Below are 21,689 nucleotides of genomic sequence, written 5' to 3' on the forward strand. Positions count from 1 at the left end.
CATTGGAAACACCGAGTCTTAACCATTGGACCACCAGGGAGGTCCCACCTGGCTCCATTTTGGATGCCTGAACCGTAGTTACTCCATTTTGATTTTTAAATGGCTTTAAATATGTCATCAGGTATATCCATACAGTGGAATAGAATTCAGCCATAAAAAAGAATAAAGTGCTGACAGATGCTCCAACAATAGACTGCTAGTTATTTCTCCTGCAAAAACTGGGTTATTTGGAGTTAACAAAGAATTGCAATTTGAGGTCTGCAACCATGGCTAGCCATGTGCAAATCCCCAGCAAAAATGGAAAGAACTCTTTTATAGAGGGGGAAAGGAAGTTGGGAGTGCTATAGTTAACAGAGTCCATGGCTTTTCACTGACTGAGCCATGACTGTCTCTCATTGGCTGAGCTCTTGCCAGGTGAGAAGAGAAAGTCTTTCTTCTTCCTGTTACGCTCTGCTATCAGCATAGGGCATGAGAGCTCCCGTTTCAGGTCTCTCAACTCTATTTTAATTGAGGTTTCTCTTTATTAATTTTTATAGTTTCCATGTCTATAAAATGAGTAGTTTGGACTGGGTGCCTCCAAGGTGTGTTTCCAGCAAAGACATTCTCTAATTCCAACTCTGCATGAACTCCCCTCCCGTGCCTTGAAGCCAGCAGTCAGAATATCATTGTCATCTTATTCCAATTACCAGCAGCCAGGAGGGATTTGTTTATGGGCAGTGCCACCTGCCAGGCTTATTTTTAAAGCTGCTTATCTGTACACCCAAGCAGTGTAATTTAGACATTTGGATCGCACAGCTCCTAGTGTGGAATATGGATAGTAAGTGAAAAACAGCTCCAGTGGAATTGCAAAAGAATGGGCACCCTTTGGAGAAGGAAAGGGAATATGTATTGAACATGTTCTTCATGAAACACATTGCATTATGCATTTTATATGCATTATCCTACTAAAAGCAACCTTCAAAGAAATCACTCCTTTAGAAGATGGAGATCAGGAAGTTTCTTTTACAGGTTAATCTCGCAAGTCTACAGTTAGGTAGCCCAGGTAAGTCCCAAGAGCATAACAACTAAAACTACCTCCAGGTTAGTGTGAAAAACAATTGTCAGCATTTATTATGGCCATGTACACTAGCAACTAAAGGTTCAATGATCAATAAGACACATTTCTGCCATCCAGAATTTCACAGCTTAGCTGAGGCAGCTGGTAGACAAGACAAATCATCTAAATAGTATGTGGCAAATTCAGATTCTCCAGGAGTGGAGGTATTTTCATGTGAAGAGCATTTTTAAGACAAAGTATATTATATGCATTTATAGGAAATTTGAAAGACACAAAAATGTGGAAAGGAAGAAATAGCGCCCATATGCACATCACCCAAAGAAAACTATTGCTAACATTTTGGTTATTCCCAATATGCATAGGTTTTGGTTAGTTTTATATAATAGTGATCATTCTATGTTAAAAATAATGCCTTGTTCATTTTGCTTTATTCAGTGTTACAATGAGCATTCCCCTACATTTTATTATGAATATTACTAATTCTTTGTATTCTCAAAATAGAAATGCTACAGTTAAATCATGTGTTTTTTCCTCAACATACATGCATTAAAAAATTTAAACATGCAGAAAGTTGAAAGAATAGTACAATGATCAGCCATATACCCACCACCTAGATTTAATATTTGTAGACATTTTGATATATTTATTTTGTCTGTATATGTGAATATATGGATATAGTTTACACACACACACACACACACACACACACACACACACACACACAGGCTGAACCATTTAAGAGTAAGTTGTAGACATTCTGACACTTTACCCCTAAAGACTCCCTATGTATCTCCTGAGAATATGGATATCCTCCTACACAACATCTCATTGTGAAAAATAGGACAATTTGAACATCCAAAATAATAATGACTATGCTTTGTGCATTAAAGGTTTACCTGAGTTTTGAATTATTTCCTTAATTAGCTACCCAGAAATGGAATTCACAGGTCCAGAGTATGATTATATACTGTAATGCACATATACTCACACATACATATACATGTGTGCAGATACATATGTGTGTATATATATATATGTATATGTATGTATGTATGTATAGGTGTATATTCCTCTTCCTAAAGGATTTACCAGTACACATTCCCACCATTAATGTATGTGAATGCCTCATCTCATATGAGTGACAGTTGTGTTTAATAAGCAATAATTATTGCTGAAGAAGGCATGTCCAACCTGAACACAATCACTTCTCAGCCTCCCCCAGCGTCCACCCTCCAGGCCCAGTGAAGTTTGAAGCCCATAAACAATGGATGCAATACAACCAATCTAGTCTTTTTAGGACCTTTCCTTATCATTTTCTTCCATCCATAGATGTCATTAGGTTAATAGATAGTCTCTCACACTGTCCATTTTTTCTAGCTCTGATTTAAAATTACATTTGGAGGATATTATTAGCTTAAGACCTCTACCTGGTACTTGGTTGAATACTGATGATTGAAATAGGACATGGAACCCTCTGTGTGGAGAGACACGGAAGGAGGAGCAGCGTTTATCAGACTATGTCAGTAAACACCTTCCTCTGCTGCCTCTGCGATACCAGATAAATGCTTTGTGACCGCAAAGGCAGGGCAGTGAAGCGGGGACAAGGCTTTTCATGATATTAGCTGACAACTGCTATGCCTAGGGCAGAATTAATTTCATATTCTCTGCCTCCTTTTTTTCTTTGCATTTTTTTTTCCTGTGGGAATATGCATCCTTGGGACTTCTCTGGGAGTTTTCTGAATGGGCAGAATATATTTCTCAGGAAATTATGCATTTCTGTCCATAAAATAGTGTTGAAGTTAACAACTATGATTTTTTAAGTGTTTACTATTCACCAGGCACTGAGTTGAGCACTTTATAAGTGTTGTATCATTTATTTTTCAAAGCAATCTGATGGGGTACATGCTGTTAACGTCCCAGATCACTGAGACTCAAAGAGAGCACGTACCTCACCCAAGGTCACACAGCTAGTAAGTGGTAGAGCACGATTTCAGATGCCAATTTGTCTGCACCAAATCGTACCCACTCAATTCCTGTGCTACGCTATGCTATACTATTCCTTAAGCTACCCAAGGCAAGTCGTTAGATGGAAGTCAAAAACATGTTCTTTTTTTTCTTTTTAAAACCAATTTATTAAAATATAATATACTTACATACAGAAACGAGTAGTATACATTACAGAAGAATGTGCCAATCATGAATTTTCACGCACTGAACACTCCTATCGGCACCTAGACGAAGAAGCAGAACCTCTCCAGTGACCCAGACCCCTCCTGCCCCTGTCCTGACCACTCTCCTGACCTCTGACCTCATCATTTGATCATGTCTATTTCCTTCTTTAGCTAAATGAAATCACACATCCTGTATTCTTTTGTGTTTGGCTTCTTTTGTGCAACAATGTTTCTATATAGCAAGTGTGTTTTTCAACATTTTATTTGAAACATCAAAAATACATTCTAATGCTGGAGCCATGGCAATGACTATGAGGCCCCTCTTGAACATTTCAGAAAAGGTATATTGAGTCACTGTTAAATAAATAGGCTGCTTTTTTTTTTTTCCACAAAAAGGAGCCACTTGGACACATAAAACAGCAGAGGATGGGGCTTGGTATCAGAGGACCTGGGTACAAATCTTAGTTTTATAACACAAGTTAGCAAACATCATCAAGCCTTCGTTTCCTGGGCTGTAAAATGGGAATAAAAATGTCATTTGTTTTGCCAGGCTGCCAAATGGTTTAAGTGGAATAATGTCTTCACACACCACCATGCAAGTTATACAGCACTAGGGCTGAGCTTATTGTTAGGCAATGAAGACACCTATGATCCTTTCACTCTCGTCCTAACTTGTTCTCTGTTGATTTTTGTCCTCTCTTCCAAACGTTTTGGAGCCCAGCAATTGGTTAGTGACTCTTAAGCTCTATCAAGTATAGAGGAGTTGGATGAGGCTCCCAGCGTATAAATATATTGCTCAGTGGCGCTCAGATCATCGCTGAAAAACATCCGGAAATAAACCCTTTTGGCAGATTGGAAGCCTCTCTGCCGTGAGTTCTGGGCTGGCTTCTTGGGTTTCTTCCAGCTGTGAAATCTTGCAGGGGCACCGTGGGCTCTAACTCTGCCTTTCATGAAACCTAGAAGTTAGAGCCAAGTTGCTTTAAAGAGCCTCTGGCCATTTGATAGATGAGGAAACTAAGACCCAAGAAGACAAATGCTTTTAGGTGGCCATGATGAAGACAGTCATAGAATCATCTCACGTTAGAGCTGGGAAGATCCTCATAAAACTTCTAGTCCAATTATCAGGCAGTTGGAAGGCAGCCTGCTATAATGGAAAGAGCATGAGCTTTGGAATCTTACAGACCTTGGTTCAAATTCCAGTTGGTTAACTTATTGCCTGTGTGACCTTGGGAAAGTTATTTGACTTTTATGGCTTCATTTCTCTATCAATATAAAGGAGACCTACTTTGCTAGTCACTGTAATAAATAGATGATAGATAGGTAGATAGATAGATAGATAGATAGATACATAGATAGATAGATAATAGATAAAAAGAACAGACCTGGGACAAAACAGGCATTCAATAAAGCATTGCAATTACAGTTAGAGTTATATTACTATTGCTCTACTGTTGATAGATGTGATAGAATGGATAGAAGCTTTATATTCTTTCTTTCCTGGTTTTCAAATACTTCCTGAGTGCCTTATGTGCAAGTCATTGCCAATGGAGCCAAAATTTCTCAATAGGAACAAGAGAGAGTACATATATACATATTTTAAAGGAATATTTCTGGATCATAGGAATTTAATGCCTTCTGAGTCGGGTCATGGTACTAGTCTAAAGAATGGATGAGACCACCTAGATCTGACATCATGACTTCACTTGTAATAAAAGCCCACTGTGCTTCTTTACTGATTCAGACAACCATGAATCTGCCTCTCTTCTCCAGCTTCAAACTCACCCCAAATACTCTACTTTTCTCTAATTTCTCCCACGATTACATTTTCATGGCTGCCAGCAACTAAACTTGCTTGTTAAGAAGCCCTGGCATGGGATTCCCTGGTGGCGCAGTGGTTGAGAGTCTGCCTGCCGATGCAGGGGACGCGGGTTCGTGCCCCGGTCTGGGAAGATCCCACATGCCACAGAGCGGCTGGGCCTGTGAGCCATGGCCACTGAGCCTGTGTGTCCCGAGCCTGTGCTCCGCAATAGGAGAGGCCACATGAGTGGCCTGTGTACCAAAAAAAAAAAAAAAAAAAAGCCCTGGCTTTTTCAGAAAGTATAGGTAAATTAACACAAGACCATTGGTTCATCAGAATCTTAGACCTTTTTACTGGGGTAGGAAATCAGCCATGCCTCTGAAGTCAGGTAATACCCCATCCACATGGGATTCAGAAAGACAAGCTTTAACAGCAATCATAGGGGCTAAAATACTTTGGTGATGCTGCAGTCTCCAGCCACATCTGTGTCCCTCCTATCACCTTGAATTTTGATCCACAAAACCAAAGGAGGCAGGAGAGAGGGTCCCCTCCACCAAGAACGGGAGCTCCAGGAGATCAAGGGTCCTATTTTTCTTAATCATTAAGTCCCCAGGGCCTAGAACAGTGCCTGGCATACAGGGGGTCCCCAAAAGTAATGAATGAACAAGAAAGAATAACTCCTACCTTTTGCAGACATCCTGTCTCATCCTTTGATAACCCAAGACTTACATCTCTGCCACTATCTTTGGCACAATGCTCTGAAGAAGCATATGACTCATAATTTTCAAACCAAAGAGGCTGTTTCTTACTGAGGGAAGAGAAGGGGAGAGAGAGTGCTAGAATAAAAGGATAATTCTAAAACAGAGGGGACAACAAAAACAAGGAAGGATGACAGAAAAGCCTTTTGGCCAATGTAGGTCCATACCCACCCATCTCCTCTTGAGAGTCATTGACAGAGAAGAAAGAGGGCAGCAGATTCAAGAGGGTTCTGCCACTCAAGTAATTAGTCCCCCTTTTAATTCTTACTTTCTGTAATTCATATTACTTCTGCAGATATTAAATGATTACAAGTGAAATAGTCCATGTGACTGAGCATTTGTGTGTCTATGTGTACACGTGGGACCCCCTCTTCTCACAAAACTCAAGAGTAACGTCGTTCCAGGGCTTTTATTGTCGGTCATAAAAATGGCTTCTCCCAGGACCGAAAAGATAATATTTCCTCAAAATAAAGCAGGAGGATAGTCACAATCCTTCCTGACATTCTCCCACATGATAACACTTCTTCTAGAAGGTCGGCGTTGCCCCCAGAAGTTCTTTGTGACTAGAAACTGAGAGTTTGTCTTTGTGCAGGGCAAGGTTGAAGCTGAGTTCCACCTCGTTACGGCAGAAGAAGCTGAGAAAAATCCTGTTGGAAAAGCCCGAAAGGAGCCAGAGCCCCTGGCCAAGCCGAAGTGAGTGAAGTCACGGGGTGGGGATGGGGACATCAGAAATGGGAAGGACCCTCTGAGGTCCCCATATCAGAGGATGAAAACATTTCCCTAGAGCATCCCGCTGGGAGAAGTGAGGAGTTAATAGGTACCATCCAATCAGTGTAGCTTTTTATTTCTATAATTGAAAAATATTCCAGAAACATTATAGAGTGTTTGGCAAATGGACAGGACACTTTTCCATAGAACTACCACATAAGCACTTCTAGAATAATTTCATATTTTTTTTCTGCTATTTTTTTCATGGGAATATAAGTTTCACATGCATTTTTTTTCTACTATTTCTCTAATTATGCATACAAAATTATCTTCATATTTCACTTATCCTTTGCTGAAAATTTTTGCTTTGTTGCCATAGTTGTCATAATTAGGATTTTTAAATGGCTGTGGAATAGTCCATAGACTTGATACCCATAATTGAGTTGGTTGCCACCCCGTAACTGGATGTTTAATTTACTTCTACCTTTTTTCTATTATTATAATATGATAAAAATGTTTCCCCTTTATAAATTATCACCTTAAAATAAATTTCCAGAAGTAGACTTACTAGCAGCAAGTGTTACCCTATTCAATATTGAAACCATGGTTATATATCAATTAAAAAGTAAACATATATAGATATGAAATGTGTACACAAAATACTCTTTCAAATTGTATTTGTCCTACCCCTCCCTAGACTCCAAGTGTCTCATGATGAGTAGGTGGTCCCTTCTTTGTACCTACCTTTCATCTATCATAGTGTTAGGAACATAACTGGTGCTTCATTAATTCAAAATTATTTATTAAACTCCTACAATGTGTACCTACTAAAAAAAAAACACTTTGAAGAACACCAAAGAAATGTAAGATATAAACTCTGCCTTCCAGAAGCTTTCAGTCTGTTTAGAGAGAACACACAGGTTCATAAAACAGTCATCAGAGTGTGGAAGACATATGTTAGGTTCAAAAAGTGGGTAAGTCAAGCCACGAGTGAGGTAGGAATTCAGAATGAGGGGAATTATTGTGGACTGGGGTAGTCAGGAAGGGCTTCATGGAAGAGGCAGGGCTTGAGCTGGTCAGGGTGGGACGGACAGAGGGCCCTCAGTTCTCTGGCTGGGTCCTAACCAAACTCTTGCCCTCCTCCAGACCAACTTTTAAAATGATGAGGAATCATTATCACCCAAAATGTTAGCTTGCTTCTGCTTCAAGGCAACATGGTCTTCGCCCGTTCTCGGGCCTCTCGTTGTGGGCCCCTGGAGATTGGGAGTCAGAAATCCTTCCTGAGGTCTTGAGACTCCTATGTGTTGACAACATGGCCCCTTCCCTGATCTTCTCTTGCTTCCTTCTCAGCCGCCCAGACACCTCATTCTCCTGGTTTGTGACCCCCTTCAAGTGCCTGTACCACCTCATCTGGAGGAATTACAAGAAGTACATCATCATCGGTTTCATTCTGATCCTCCTCATCATCTTCCTGGCCCTCTTCATCTATACCTTGCCGGGAGCCATCAGCCGAAGGATCGTTGTGGGCTCGTCGTAGAGGGTCATGGAGGACCCAGACCTTCCCTTTCTACTCCTCCTCCCTTCTTCCTCATCTGTAAATGTATAAGAATGTATGCTCTGTGCAGGCACTGTGCCGGCTGCTAAGGGGATAAACCCAGAGGGCCCAAGAGCCACTCCCTATGTCTAAGGACAGATCAGCTCTTCTTGGAGGAGATGGGAGAGGAATAGTCCTGCCCTACCCCAACCCTGCCACTACCTTTCCAATTTAAAAGCCTTAAGTCATGGTTTTGTCCATGGGCAGGATGAAATAATGGCTCCTTTACCCCATAGTAATCAATGGTGACCTCAAATTGACTTAGGAAAATATTTTCTAGAGCACTAAGTAAGGAATGTGTTTCATTGATGAGGTTTAGGAAAAAGCACAACATACATTTATGGTGACGTTGAAAAGGAAAAGAACAGCATTACTTTAGGACAGATTTGGAAGGAAGGTATTATACTTTCTTCTGGATTCTGGACAGTAAAATGACAAGTCAGGTCAACAAAACAATGCACATTGTTCAAATCCACAATAAATACAAGCTAAACATTGAAAATTCTTCTAAGTTAAATAGAGCTCATCAAATTTACTGTTATGTCAAAAGATGTTGGAATGCTGAAAAGCCTTTTAGCAAAAGTATTTGAAACACTTTCAGATCAGATGGTATCATAAGAAATGTGCCAGAAGAAGGGGTAAGCAGGCATAATTTAGGAATCAGCTCTGTCTGGTGTTCTACACATAGGTTATCGCTCATGGCCTGTCCTGTGTATAAAAAAATAATTAAAATAATGTTCTACGCCTAATTGTGCAGCCCTGACCCTAAAGATACTACGCTTAAGAATTAAAAAGATTTTGAAGCAGAAAACCCATTTCCCAAGAAGTTGTCATGAGTCCCTACTTGTGTTCTTAAATGGGATTAATTTAAATCTATTCATTTGACGGATTAGAGTTGTTCTTGCTGCTTAAATTTGGTTCAGGGTGGTTTGGTTTTGTTTTGTTCTTTTAACAACATTTGAATCTTTCCTCCCAAACCAACTAAGCAAAACATAATTAATACTAGCAACAACACCAAGCAACTCACAGGATATGATATCCAATTCTGTGTCTCCAGCAGTTGAAACAGTTGGTGCCTTTTTTGCTCTTTTCCCTCAAAAATACACATAAATGGAAATTGGGATTGACTTCACAGCTGGGGAATTTATTCATTCAACAGCTAATTATTGAGTTCCATCCTTGTTCCAACTGCTGTGATTAACTCTAGGGTCTCAAAAGTACACAGTCAGATAAACTAAATCTTTGCTCTAAAGGAGCATAGGGTTTGATAGACAGAAGATATTAATCAAATAATCACACACAGATAAATACAGACTGATGGATCGAATAGGGGCAAAGTACTGGGAGCAGAAAGACCATCTAAAGGAGGCCCCGTAGCCAGTCTGGCAGTCAGGAAGGCTTCCTAGGGAAGTAATGACTGAAGGGAGATAAAAGATAAGGAAGAAAGATGGAGAGGAAGAAGAGCACACTAGACAGAGGAAAATAGCATGTTCAAAGGCCCTGAGGTGGGAGGGAGTGAGGCACATGAAGTGGTCTAAAAGACGGTGGGTACCAAGTGAGAGGCAAAGGACCCTGAGATGGGGCTGGAAAGTCATCTAAGGGCCCACACGCTTAACGGCTTCAGTCTTCATTTTAAGGGCAGTGGATAGCAAAGGATTTTTAAGCAGTAGAAAAGAATGACTAGATATTTATTCCACATGGAGAACAGACTGGAGGTACTGCAGTCCTTCCCACAAGAGAGGATGATTATTTTCACTCAGTAATTGTGGCAGAGGAGGGAAGAGGAGGGATCAGAGATGATCTCTCTAAGGCTCCAGGGTAGTCTAATGGGGAATTGGGGGTCTAGTATTGACTCTATTTTATACAAGCTGTGTGACCTAAGCCAGCTAACTTCACATCTCTGATCTATACTTTCCTTGTCTATCACATAAGGAAGTTCATATATACTATGATGAAAAGACCATGGCATATTCTGCGGCAAAATGAGCGTTGATGGGTCTGTAGCATAGAGTGGGATGGACTGTACTCAGAGTCAGATTATGAATGGCTTTGAATGCCAAGCCAAGAAGGTTGGACTTTATGCAGCAGAAAGTGGGGGCCCCTGGAAGAATTTAAACAAAGAAGTGTCAAGAACCAGTCTAGATATTGGAGAAGTTGCTCTGCCTGCAGTGCATGATGGATTGATAAAGATGAGATCCAGAGGCTGGGGACATTTCAGGAAGCAGTAGTCAAAACCCTGGTGGGAGATGAGGACCTGTGTCAGGGCCACAGCCATGGAGATGGAGAGGAAGAGCAGATTCTGGAACATTGGTGAGGTTCCTCAACCTTCATCCCCATCCCTGGCACCCAAGATGCCTGCCAGAGAGGACAGGGAAATTTGAATCCTAGCTGTGTCATTTCTACCTGGGCAGGTCACAATCACTGAGTCTTCATTTTTTCATCTGAAAAAAAGGAATTATGACCTACTTGGCAAGAGTCGTGTAGATTGTAGAAAAAGTATGTAAAATGTGTAGCTTGTGCTTGGCATGAAGCCAGTCCTCAAAGGATAGTAGCTACTGTCATAAGTATCATTTCTACAGGTGGAATCAGCAGTATGTGGAGTCTAGTTGTATCTAGAAGTGAGAGACCTATGTTTTAGAAATGTTCTGGCACATGGACTAAGAAACTTTCAACCAATAATACTCCCAAGTGTATTTATTTTGTATTGATTCTGTAACAGACTACAACGAGCCCAGTGGATTAAAACAACACAAATTTATCATACAGTTCTGTAGGTCAGATGTTCATCACGAACCTCACTGAGCTAAAATCCAACATGTCATCAGACCTACCTTCCCTCCTGGAAGCCCTAGGGGAGGATCTGGTTTTTTGCCTTTTCCAGTTTCTAGAGGCTGCCTGCATTCCTTGGCTTGTGGCCCCTTCCTCCATCTTCAAAGCCAGCAAGTTTATATACCTCTGTGCCTTTCTTTTGTAGTCATACCTCTCTCTGACTATAGCCAGAAATGTTCTGGCTTTTATGGACCCAAGTGAGTACATTGGACCCACCCAGATAATCCGGGATAATCTCCCTACCTCAAGGTCCTTAACTATCGCATCTGCAAAGACCCTACTGCCATGTAAAGTAACATATGCACAGGTTCTAGGGATTAGTACATGGAGTTTTTTAGCAGAGGGAAGCATTATTCTGTCTACTACATCGAATATCACCCCAGCATTTTAATTCAGCCCAACATGGAAGCCACTTCAGCAGAGCTTTGAAAGTCGGTGGGATGATTATGGTATATGGAGTAAGGAGGCTCCACAGACGCTTTTCTCTCTGGAACAAGATGTTTCCATTTGTTGTTCAGCCTCTCAAGCAACAATTGACTCAGGAAAAAGAGGAAGGATTGTTCAGTCCTTCCCTGACTCATTAAATCCTCTCAAGCACAATGGATGAGGTGTGTCGGGAGCTGGTTATGAAAAGACCCTGCCACTTCCTCTCACATTTCTGCCTCCGGAGTTTCCAAATAAGCCTCTTAAATTCAGCTTTCCTTTAACACAGCAGTAGTTCCTTCCAATTCAGGAGAAAACCTGTGTCTCTCCTCTCCCTAGTTTATAAAGGGCAATCTGAGAAAAGAGGACTCTCTATTTTTCACTGAATTGTTGTACTAGTGGAAAGAAAAATGGGCTTTGGAGACTGAGATAAAAGCACTGAAACTTGGGTGTAGACACTAGCTGTGTGACCTCGAGCAAGTTACTCAACAACTGTGAATCCTGTCTTTCTGATCTGTAAAATGAAGCTAATACCCATCTTATTAGGATTGTCTGTGTTTGGGCATTTGTGGTTGTGGGTAGTGGACCTCTACTGGGGATAGAGGTAGAGGATTATAAAATGTCTAATATACTGTCTTCTATGTCATAGTATCCAAATTAATGAGAGATTATTATTTAAGTAACAAATAACTAATGTTTGCTGTGTGCTGTTATAGATTACAAAGTAATACATGTATCTTCTCACTGATTTTCTCAACAGCCTCACATTGTAGACAGGAAACAGCTGCAGGGACTTTCAAGCTCGCCCAGCTCATTTGTAACAGATCTAAGATCCAAGCCCAGACTCCTCCCTCCTGCCGCACGCCCCGCCCCTGCCCTCCTGCTCTCTCCTTTATAAGCGGCTGCCTAATGATTGATTTAAAGCGAGTGGGGCCGCCTCCAGTCAGAAAATTCCTCAGAGATTTTTTAAGGGCCATCCATGTCCTAGGGGTTCATCCAGGTCCCCTAAAACCTTTCAAGTATCTTACACACAACAGTGTGGATGCATGTTTGAGCCTCTCTTTTTAATTGAACCACTGCGTTTGATGGTTAGAGAATGTAGCTGGCATCTCTCATCCATGCTCTCCACAGATCTTTTCAATTTTCTTTTCTCATTTTGCCACTTCTTACAGTAGAAATTCCCCCACCCTAATGCAGAAAACAACTTCTGGAGTGCAAACATTTAACTGAGCTCTTTATAAACCAGGCATAGAACTCATAGAACTTAGATTTGGAAATTATGTGAAGAAACAGGCAGGGTGGGGGCACTCAACCATCCCAGAAACTGCTAGCTACTTACCAAATATCTATTTTCTCTTTCCTGCTTGGTAACAGAAGGTAAACATTAATACTTTACCAGAGATGTGATTTGCAAATATTTTCTCTCTGTGACTTGCTTTTTTACTCTGTTGATAGTGTCTTTTGACACACAAATTTTTAAAATTTTGATGAAGTCCAATGTGTCTATCATTTCTTTTTTTGCCTGTGCCTTTGATGTTATATCCAAGAAATCATTATCAATGTCATGAAGCTTTTATCTTACATTTTCTTCTAAGAGTTTTATAGTTTTAGTTCTTATGTTTAGGACTCTGAAACATTCTGAATTAATTTTTGTATATGATGTTAGGTAAGGGTCCAACTTCATGCTTTTGCATGTAGTCAGTTTTCCCAGCACCATTTGTTGAAAACCTCATCCTTTTTTTTTTTTTTTGAGGTATGCGGCCCTCTCACTGTTGTGGCCTCTCCCGTTGCGGAGCACAGGCTCCGGACGCACAGGCTCAGCGGCCATGGCTCACGGGCACAACCGCTCCGTGGCATGTGGGATCTTCCCGGACCGGGGCACAAACCCGTGTCCCCTGCATCGGCAAGTGGACTCTCAACCACTGCGCCACCAGGGAAGCCCCAGCAAATTAATTTTCACAAAGCCTGTGTTTTCAGCTGAAACCACTACCATTTCCCTGGGCCACCACAGCTCCTACAATAGCTGAGTCTCCTCTGTGCCAGAGCTGCGCTGTGGCTGGGCTCAGAGGGGACAGTGCCCCTCTCCCCGCTCGCTGTCAACCCCAAGAGGACTGCATGGTCCCTGACCCCTACACAGATCTCAGCTGAGCAGCTCTCTCCCATTCCCACTCTCTCTGGAGGATTCGGCCATCAGCAACAGCTAATACTGAGTAGGCCACACACTTTGCTAGGGGGTATTAATACAGTATATAATTTAATCTTCTTAACCCTGTGAGGAAGGCATTTTCCCCAGTTTACAGGTAAGAGGCTTAGTAACTGGCCAACGTTACTCAGCTTGGCCAGCATTTGAATCCTGAGCTGCTGGGCTTTAATACTGATGCTTTCTCATCTGTATCACCCTCTTCCCCGCAAGGCTGACCTTACGGTCCCTCCCACAGGGCTGTGTTGTAAACATGGAGACGTGAGTGTGAAACTGCTTTCTGCTTTGTAGGAAGGCAAAGAAAATGTCAGCTGTTATTTGATCTCATGTGCTGGCTCCACATCTGGCCTCCTTTGGGACCCACCTCTCAACCCACAACATCCCCCGTGGGAGGAAAGAGCTGGCAGACCTACCGCTCTGTCCCTCGACAGCTCCCCTCTCTGGACCTGGAGAGGGCTGCCTTGGAGAAGCTGGAGAAGCAGCTTCCTTGCTGTCTGCTCTGAGGACAGGCAGGCTGAGAAGTCTGCCAGAGACTGGCTTTGCTGGCTCCTCTGGTGCCAGGGGCTGTTGGCTTTGGTGGTCCAGGACACTTGCTGCGTGCTGTGTGGGCAGAAACCTGGAGGTGTGGGGTGGGAGAAAAAAATGATTCATAGAAATCTGGGTAGAGACCAAAACCAAAGTCACGAAGACCATCCATCTGGACCTGAGTCTGCAGGGATCCTAGACAGGGAAGGAGACAAGAGGATGGATTACAGGGAAACCAGAAAGAGGAAGAAGGGCCAAAGTGTAGGTTGGGAGTCAGAACCTAGAGAAACTCCTACTCAGAAAGTGTCAGAGTCGAGCCTCTTTGGGGACAGTGGGAACCTTGTGTACAGGCAGAAGGAGCTGTCAAGACACTGAGCCTCCCCATGTGGCAGGTTCAATCCCTCCTTGCCTTTTGTCCCACACTCCTGAGGGAAGGGACCACTGGACAGGTCAGTTTTGTTTGTTTTTTATAGAGTTATTTTTTAGAGCAGTTTAAGGCTCTCAGTACAACTGAGCGGAAAGCACAGAGAGTTCCCACATACCCTCTGCTCCACATGTGTACAGCCTTCCCCACTTCAACATCCCACACTGCATGTATTACAACCGAAGAGCTCATCTTGACACATCATGACTACTCAAAGTCCATGGTGTACATTGGGGTTCATTCTTGGGGCTGAACATCCTATGGGTTTGGACAAATATACAATGACACACATCCATCATTATAGTATCATCCAGAATAGTTTCACGGCCCTAAAAATCCTCTGTGCGTCTCCTATTCATCCCTGACTCCCTCCTAACCTCTGGGAACCACTGTTCTTTTTTTTTTTTTTTTTTCTTTTTCGGTACGCGGGCCTCTCACTGTTGTGGCCTTTCCCGTTGCAGGGCACAGGCTCCGGACGCGCAGGCTCTGCGGCCATGGCTCACGGGCCCAGCCGCTCTGCGGCATGTGGGATCTTCCCGGACAGGGACACGAACCCACGTCCCCTGCATCGGCAGGCGGACTCTCAACCACTGCGCCACCAGGGAAGCCCACCACTGCTCTTTTTCATGTCTCCAGAGTTTTGCCTTTTCCAGAATGTCATACAGCAGGAATCGTACAGTATGTAGCCTTTTCAGATTGACTTCCTCCACTAAGTAACATGAATTTAAGTTTCCTCTGTCTTTTCATGGCTTGAGAGCTCACTTCTTTTCAGCAGTGAATAATATTCCATTATCTGGATGTACCCCAGTCTATTTATCCACTCACCTACTGAGGGGCATCTTGGTTGCTTCCAAGTTTGGGCAATTACAAATAAAGCTGGTATACACTTCTGTGTGTGGGGTTTTGCGTGGACATAAGTTTTCAGCTTTGGGGGATAAATACCGAGGAACGTGATTGCTGGATCATATAGTAAGAGTATGTTTAGTTTTGTAAGAAGCTGCCAATGTTGCATCAATTTTGATGAGAAGAGTTGTTCAAACATGAGAGAGCTCCTGAGAAATGGTATTTGGTGTCTAAGGAGTCGGGTAAGAGGGGAATGGGGGGGCCAACAACGCCAAAGAAGGGCAAGTAGGTGAAGAGAGTAAAGACTGACACACCTGTCTCACAATTGCCGAGGCTGGGTGTAGTTAGACACCTCATCTTTGAACTTGACTCAGCCTTCACTGAACTAGAGCTGCCAACTCCAGCCACACCCTGCCTGCCCTTAGAAAATTCACCAGCTGGTTGTAAAAGTCACAAGTCATTAACTCAATGCATTCATTTTCCAACTGGCTTCTCCTGCGAAGAAAAATCTTTCTCATATTTCCCATTTTCCATTGTACAAAGCACCCAGTTCGTGCTCAGAAATACTAGCTGTAGGTAATAATACAACGAGCCAACTTATTCTGAAGCCCAGCCTAGCATCCACACCCCAAACCTGAGTCTTCTCATTACTCTCGAGGGGTGTGTCCATCAGGGCACACCGTTGTGCTGGAGATTGGGACCACACGTTACTCATTCCCCTTCCCTCTGGGCTGTAGCCAGTTGACAATAGACACAGGAGCCAAATAGGGACAAGAGAATCAGTTTCATCAATAACGGCGAGGTCCCCATAACTTGCTTACAGTCGTGGTTTTCCAGTAAATCATCCCCCTGCCCTGCCCTGCATGGAAGGTAGATGGGCCAGTATGGTAGGATGAACTTATTAACCAATCCACCTCTTGCTTTTTTGCTTTAGGTGCTGCTAAGGAAGCCAGAGAATGGTGAGATCATGAGGCTCTCTGTGCCTGGGCGCAGATCCAACAAGAGGCAAGAGCGCTGCCATGAATGAGCACCCTGACCTTGCCCAGCAGAGCACTGTGGCTGCCGAATGCCCAGCCTCTCACCAGCCCTCCAGTGGAGGAGTCCATGCTCTTCCTGTCTGCTAATGGGGTGGGAGGAGGAGACAGAGAGAAACCCACCATCCCAGTTTGCCTGGGCTGAAGCATTCCTGAGATGTGGGGCTTTCAAGACTAACACCAGAAAGTCCTTGATGAATCAGAACACAAGTTGGTCACCTTACACTTTCCTCAAGCCTTAGCAATATGTTCTCTCTAAAGAGGGAACTACAATGTGGAGAGAAGGAAAGATGGGTTTCTTCCTACAGTGGCTCCAGGGCTCCCCCAGGCTGATGAGAACTGGGGCTGTTAGTGGATGGGATGTGGGTGAGAGGATAAAATTTGGGAGGTAGATACACCACCACCTTAACAGTGTTACCGAACTAGGTTCATTTGCCCAGACGTGCAGCAAGCCAAACGCTGAGACACCAAGGTTTGCGGCAGAGAAAAGGATTTATTCCCAAGGCAACTAAGCCAGGAGATGCGAGAACTAGTCTCAGATCCACCTCCCGGAAGGTGAGGGGCTTGGGACGTTTATGGGTAAATCTGAGGCATGGGGAGCAAGGGGAACAGTGATTGGAGACAAGGAAAAGCTGAGGTAATCGCCATTCCGTGCAGGTGTAGCTAAGTTACATGCTTTTTCATGGGACTCGTGTTCAGCAAATGGGTGCATTAACATGTTCTGAGGGTAGAGTTTTTGGTCCTCTGAGGTCAAAAGGTCACCAAGTGGACACTCATGCATGCCCCGTTGGAGGGTCAGTGGTCCTAACCAATCTTACCAGCTCAAGCCCCAACTGACTACAAGTTCCTGAAAAGCAACTAGGGCAAACATCTTGTGGTTCAGGCTACGTGACACTTGGAGGGCACGCGGTTTTTTGCAGCAATAGTAAAAGCGCGCTTGATCAGTGATGGCAGGTTACAAGCTTAATGGATCTAACTAATGGTTACCCTCAATTTCAAAAGTACTCCTCTCAGAACTATTACATTTAGAATGGATAAACAACAAGGTCCTACTGTATAGCACAACGAACTATATCCAGTCTGGGATAAACCATAATAGAAAGGAATATTAAAAAAAAGAATGCATTTATGTGTATAACTGAATCACTTAGCTGTACAGCAGAGATTGGCACAACATTGTAAATCAAATATACTTCAGTAAAATAAAATAAAATAAATACCTAAAAATAGAATTACAAAAAAAAAAATGCTCTCCATGGTGGGACTACTGGTGATCTTTAAGTTCTTTAATGCTTTTCTATTTTTTTCCCCAACTTTCTAAAATAAACATCTGTAACATGGTAATCAGAAAAAAAAAACCCCACTAAATTATAGTTAAACAAAAAGAATAAGAAAAGATCAGTAATTTATATAATAAAACCCATTTTTAAAATGAGATCATTTTCTCCTGTACACTAGATGGGGTGTATACTCTGGAAGTATTTATCAATTGATGCGGAAAGATGAGTAAGGAAAATGAAAAACATGTTCCAAGTTTACCCTGGATGACCTTTGGATTATGGTAGTATTGCAAATTTTAAGAAGTATCTGTTCCACAACTCTCCCCTTCTCAATTGTAATCAACTTAAGTACTTATCTGGATTCTCTCATAACACAGACTATATCGTCCTATTCCTTCCCTACCCTATTCCCAAATATCTTGCTGACTTGAAAGTGTGATTTAATGTTATGCTCTCCATTTCAGTAGCATTTGCTACCTTTTGAGCAAGCATGGTTGAAGATACAATTTGCTCTATTACTCACCTAACTGACGGGAGACTCTACAGAGATGGATTTTTGGTCTTGGTTCAGCTGCTTTCTGAATATATGTCCTTAAATGTCCCCAAGACTCAGGCTCTTCAACCAGAGTGGAGCTGGGAGGCGCTTTTCCCCCAAGCTTCAGAGTGCCCCTGGGGACCTCGATCACAAAGAGTGAGTGTGGGAGTGCTCTGTATACTGTAGGATACTGTCTACATATTTGCAACCCGGGATCAAGGGACTGACTTTTTGCAGTAGGTGTCAGGATACATAGAAACCAATCCAACTAGAAAATTTTAAATGTATTCATTCATTCATTCATCCATTCTTGTATCCAAAAGGCATTTCCTGGTCAGCACCGTCATCCCTGTGCTCAGAGCTGGAGACCCAAAGATGAATAAGGTAGTTTCTAACCTGAGGCTGAGTCTGAGAGGTATCAGTGATTCTGCAGGCTCCCAGACCACCTTCTACCCAGCCCTCTTAGTTCTGGGCTCTGGGACATAATGGGACCATGATAAGACAAGTCTGCTAGGACTGAATAGCAAAACTTTCAGCTACTTCTCTACTGGTGACTGATAGAAACTTGCATTTTTCTTTCCTTTTACCCAAAGGGAAAAATAAACACTTTATAACTGACAAAAGTCTCTCAGTCAGGAAACTGGACTCAGACCTAGAGAAAACAGTCAACACTCGAATTAGCAGGAAGAAAAGATCTTCCTTAAAGAGCTTCTGTGGGGCAACCGCTGAAGAGACTAAAAATAAACCCTTTGAAAAACAGAGCAGGTGGGTCTCATTCCCTTCATATAAGTTTATGGCAAATTCCATTTCAAGCTTTGTCTTGGAGGAAAGAAATAATTAAACACATATAGGCAGACACACTCAGATAGAGGAACCTCCACTCCTTGAGGACTGAGGCTGAGGGAAGATAAGGATGATTCACATTCCCATGGACCAGATCTGCTTCACAAGAAGGCACCACCCCATCGAATGAGGTAGCTGCTGGAAGCCACCCAGCTCTCCCAATACCACATCTTAGCTCAGCCCCTCGTGCCCCACACACACCTGCCTTATGGGTATCTGAAACTCAGCCCCATTGTAATTTCATTCTTTTAGGTTAAGACATTGCCCCTGGTATATAACCCACTCCGGGTGTTGGCAAAAGTGGGAAAGATTAGGTGAGTCAAATTCCAAACATTTGCAGGAAGGAAGGAGTTAAGAGTGAATCGTTCAAAAAGGAGAAGCCCTCCTAGGTTGTCTACCAAGAGAATGCTCAAACCTGGTGGTTCTCAAACGTCAGTGCGCCCGAGAATCACCTGGAAGGCTTGTGGAACTAGAACGCTCCTTCACGCTCGCTTACAGTTGGCTAGATAAGGAATTTCAGCTTCCAAAGTACGTATCCTCTAATTGCTTTCTTTTTATTTTTTAATATAAACTGAATTCCTTGAAACTGCCTATCAAGTATATCAACAGATTTCTTCAATAAAGAGCTTGTTTTTATGTTAGATAGCCAATGTATTTTGGAAATCTTCCCAAGAATGTTCTGAAGTCATGTACCTTAACACCCTATGATTTATTATCCTTGTTGCACAATTATCTGATGGAAGGAAGAGCCTGTTAGTTTTTGTATTTGTATAAAATAAGCCATAACATCATTTTATCATTGAAAACAAACCAAAGGTACATATGCTCAACACTTGGAGGCTGATCCTCCAGCGTCTCCTGGTATCTGATGTGGCTGAGATTCCTTTACCTTATTTTAATATGCTATTACATAATTTTACTTTTTTTTTCAATTTTACCTTCTTACATTTTTTTAAAAGAATTATTTATTTTAAAAACTGGGACTTCCCTGGTGGTGCAGTGGTTGAGAATCTGCCTGCCAATGCAGGGGACACGGGTTCGACCCTGGTCTGGGAAGATCCCACATGCCACGGAACAACTAGACCCGTGGCCACAACTACTGAGCCTCTGCTCTAGAACTCGCGTGCCACAACTGCTGAGCCTGCATGTCTGGAGCCTGTGCTCCGCAACGAGAGGCCACGACAGTGAGAGGCCCGCGCCCCGTGACGAAGAGTGGCCCCCGCTCGCCAGAACTAGGGAAAGCCCTCGCACAGAAATGAAGACCCAACACACCCAAAAATAAATTTATAAATAAATAAAAATAAAATAAAATAAAAACTGAAGTATAGTTGATTTACAATGTTGTGTTATTTTCTGGTGCACAGCAAAGTGATTCAGTTATACATATAATTTTACTTTTTAATTTTAATGTTCATTAATTATATGTGAATATTTTAAAATATTTTTATTATTTCTATGTGTTTTTGAAATGAGGGCATCTCCCCCATGCTCAATCTATCATCTTGAGTGAGAAGTATGACCATGTGCTCTCAACCCTTTTCAGTTCCCAGCAGACTCTAGGAAGTCCATCTCAGGACATCCCCAAAAGCCCAGAGACCAATTTGCAAAACTCCCTTGGCTGTCTTTTAGAGAAATCTCAGAGTTACCATTTCTGTTACTGTTCTTTATTCAGGAAGCATGGTGTGTCCATGGTTTGTCTAAATGCTTCTTTATTCCCTTGGTTCAATTAAATATAGAGAGATGAAAAGGAGGGGAAATGAAGACATTTGTTCAGGCTCTGATCTGAGGTGAATAAGAGCATATAGTGCTATTTCCCACTTTTCAACCCCACACTGTAGCATATTTACCCCAGGAAAATCAAACCCATATTAGCTTAAAAACTGTTCTGTATGCTCCATGAGAGCAGGTTGTCAGTGTCATTCATGGCTGTATCCCTTGTACTTAGCAAGGTGCCTAATGCATAGGGCTATGTATAATCTGTCTACCAACTGAATGGGCACCCCTAAGGAGTAAGCAAGATGTACTTGATTAAATCTATTTCCCATTTGAAGAAACTGAGAGTCAGAGTCACAGCCAGGCACCACAGGTAGGACTAGAAGCCTGAATTTCTAACATTGACCCAATTCAACCCATTCTAGGAGAAATAATACATACAATGTTGTTGATGATTTAGTGGCTAAATTGTCTTATTCATCTACATGTTCATATGAATACATAAAAGATAGTCAATAAGTTGCTTGTTCGATTATAATAATGAAATGAATTAGTATGATTACATTAATTATCCATTTGCTTCTTGATATTTTTGCGCTCACGGAACATCTTAGAATTGAGTAACAGCATTAAGAACCCTCTCCCCAGAAAAATGCACATCTGTACAAATGCACTCAAACACATAAAATTGTGCATCAATTTTATAAGGTACCCAGAGCTTCTAAAGCTGAGTTAAACCTTAAAAAAATCTCTTTCAAAATCTTGAAATTTTAGGGGCTAGAAAGGGCTTTAAAGACGATTGATTTCAATGTCCTTACTCCTATAAATATAAAACTGAAGATTAGAGATAGGAAGTCACTGGTAGATTGATTTTAGAGTGCGCACACTCAGTAGCCGTGGGATACCTACTGGGAACGTGTAGCAGAGAGCCCTCCTTTGGGAGTCCTCCTCAGA

General features: G+C 42.3%; 1 protein-coding gene across 1 annotated transcript in view; it reads left to right on the forward strand.

The window, feature by feature from the left end:
* Positions 1–12,899, forward strand: part of FER1L6 (fer-1 like family member 6) — a 173,826-nt gene extending 160,927 nt beyond the window's left edge. Inside the window, exons 41-42 of the mRNA XM_073794722.1 lie at positions 6,377–6,477; positions 7,843–12,899. Of these exons, the coding sequence (XP_073650823.1) occupies positions 6,377–6,477; positions 7,843–8,029 (288 nt within the window). The 3' untranslated portion in view covers positions 8,030–12,899. The remainder of the gene's footprint in view (positions 1–6,376; positions 6,478–7,842) is intronic.
* Positions 12,900–21,689: the final 8,790 nt, after the last annotated feature.

The sequence above is a fragment of the Tursiops truncatus genome, chromosome 17, assembly GCF_011762595.2.
Source record: "Tursiops truncatus isolate mTurTru1 chromosome 17, mTurTru1.mat.Y, whole genome shotgun sequence".
Taxonomy (NCBI): Eukaryota; Metazoa; Chordata; class Mammalia; order Artiodactyla; family Delphinidae; genus Tursiops; species Tursiops truncatus.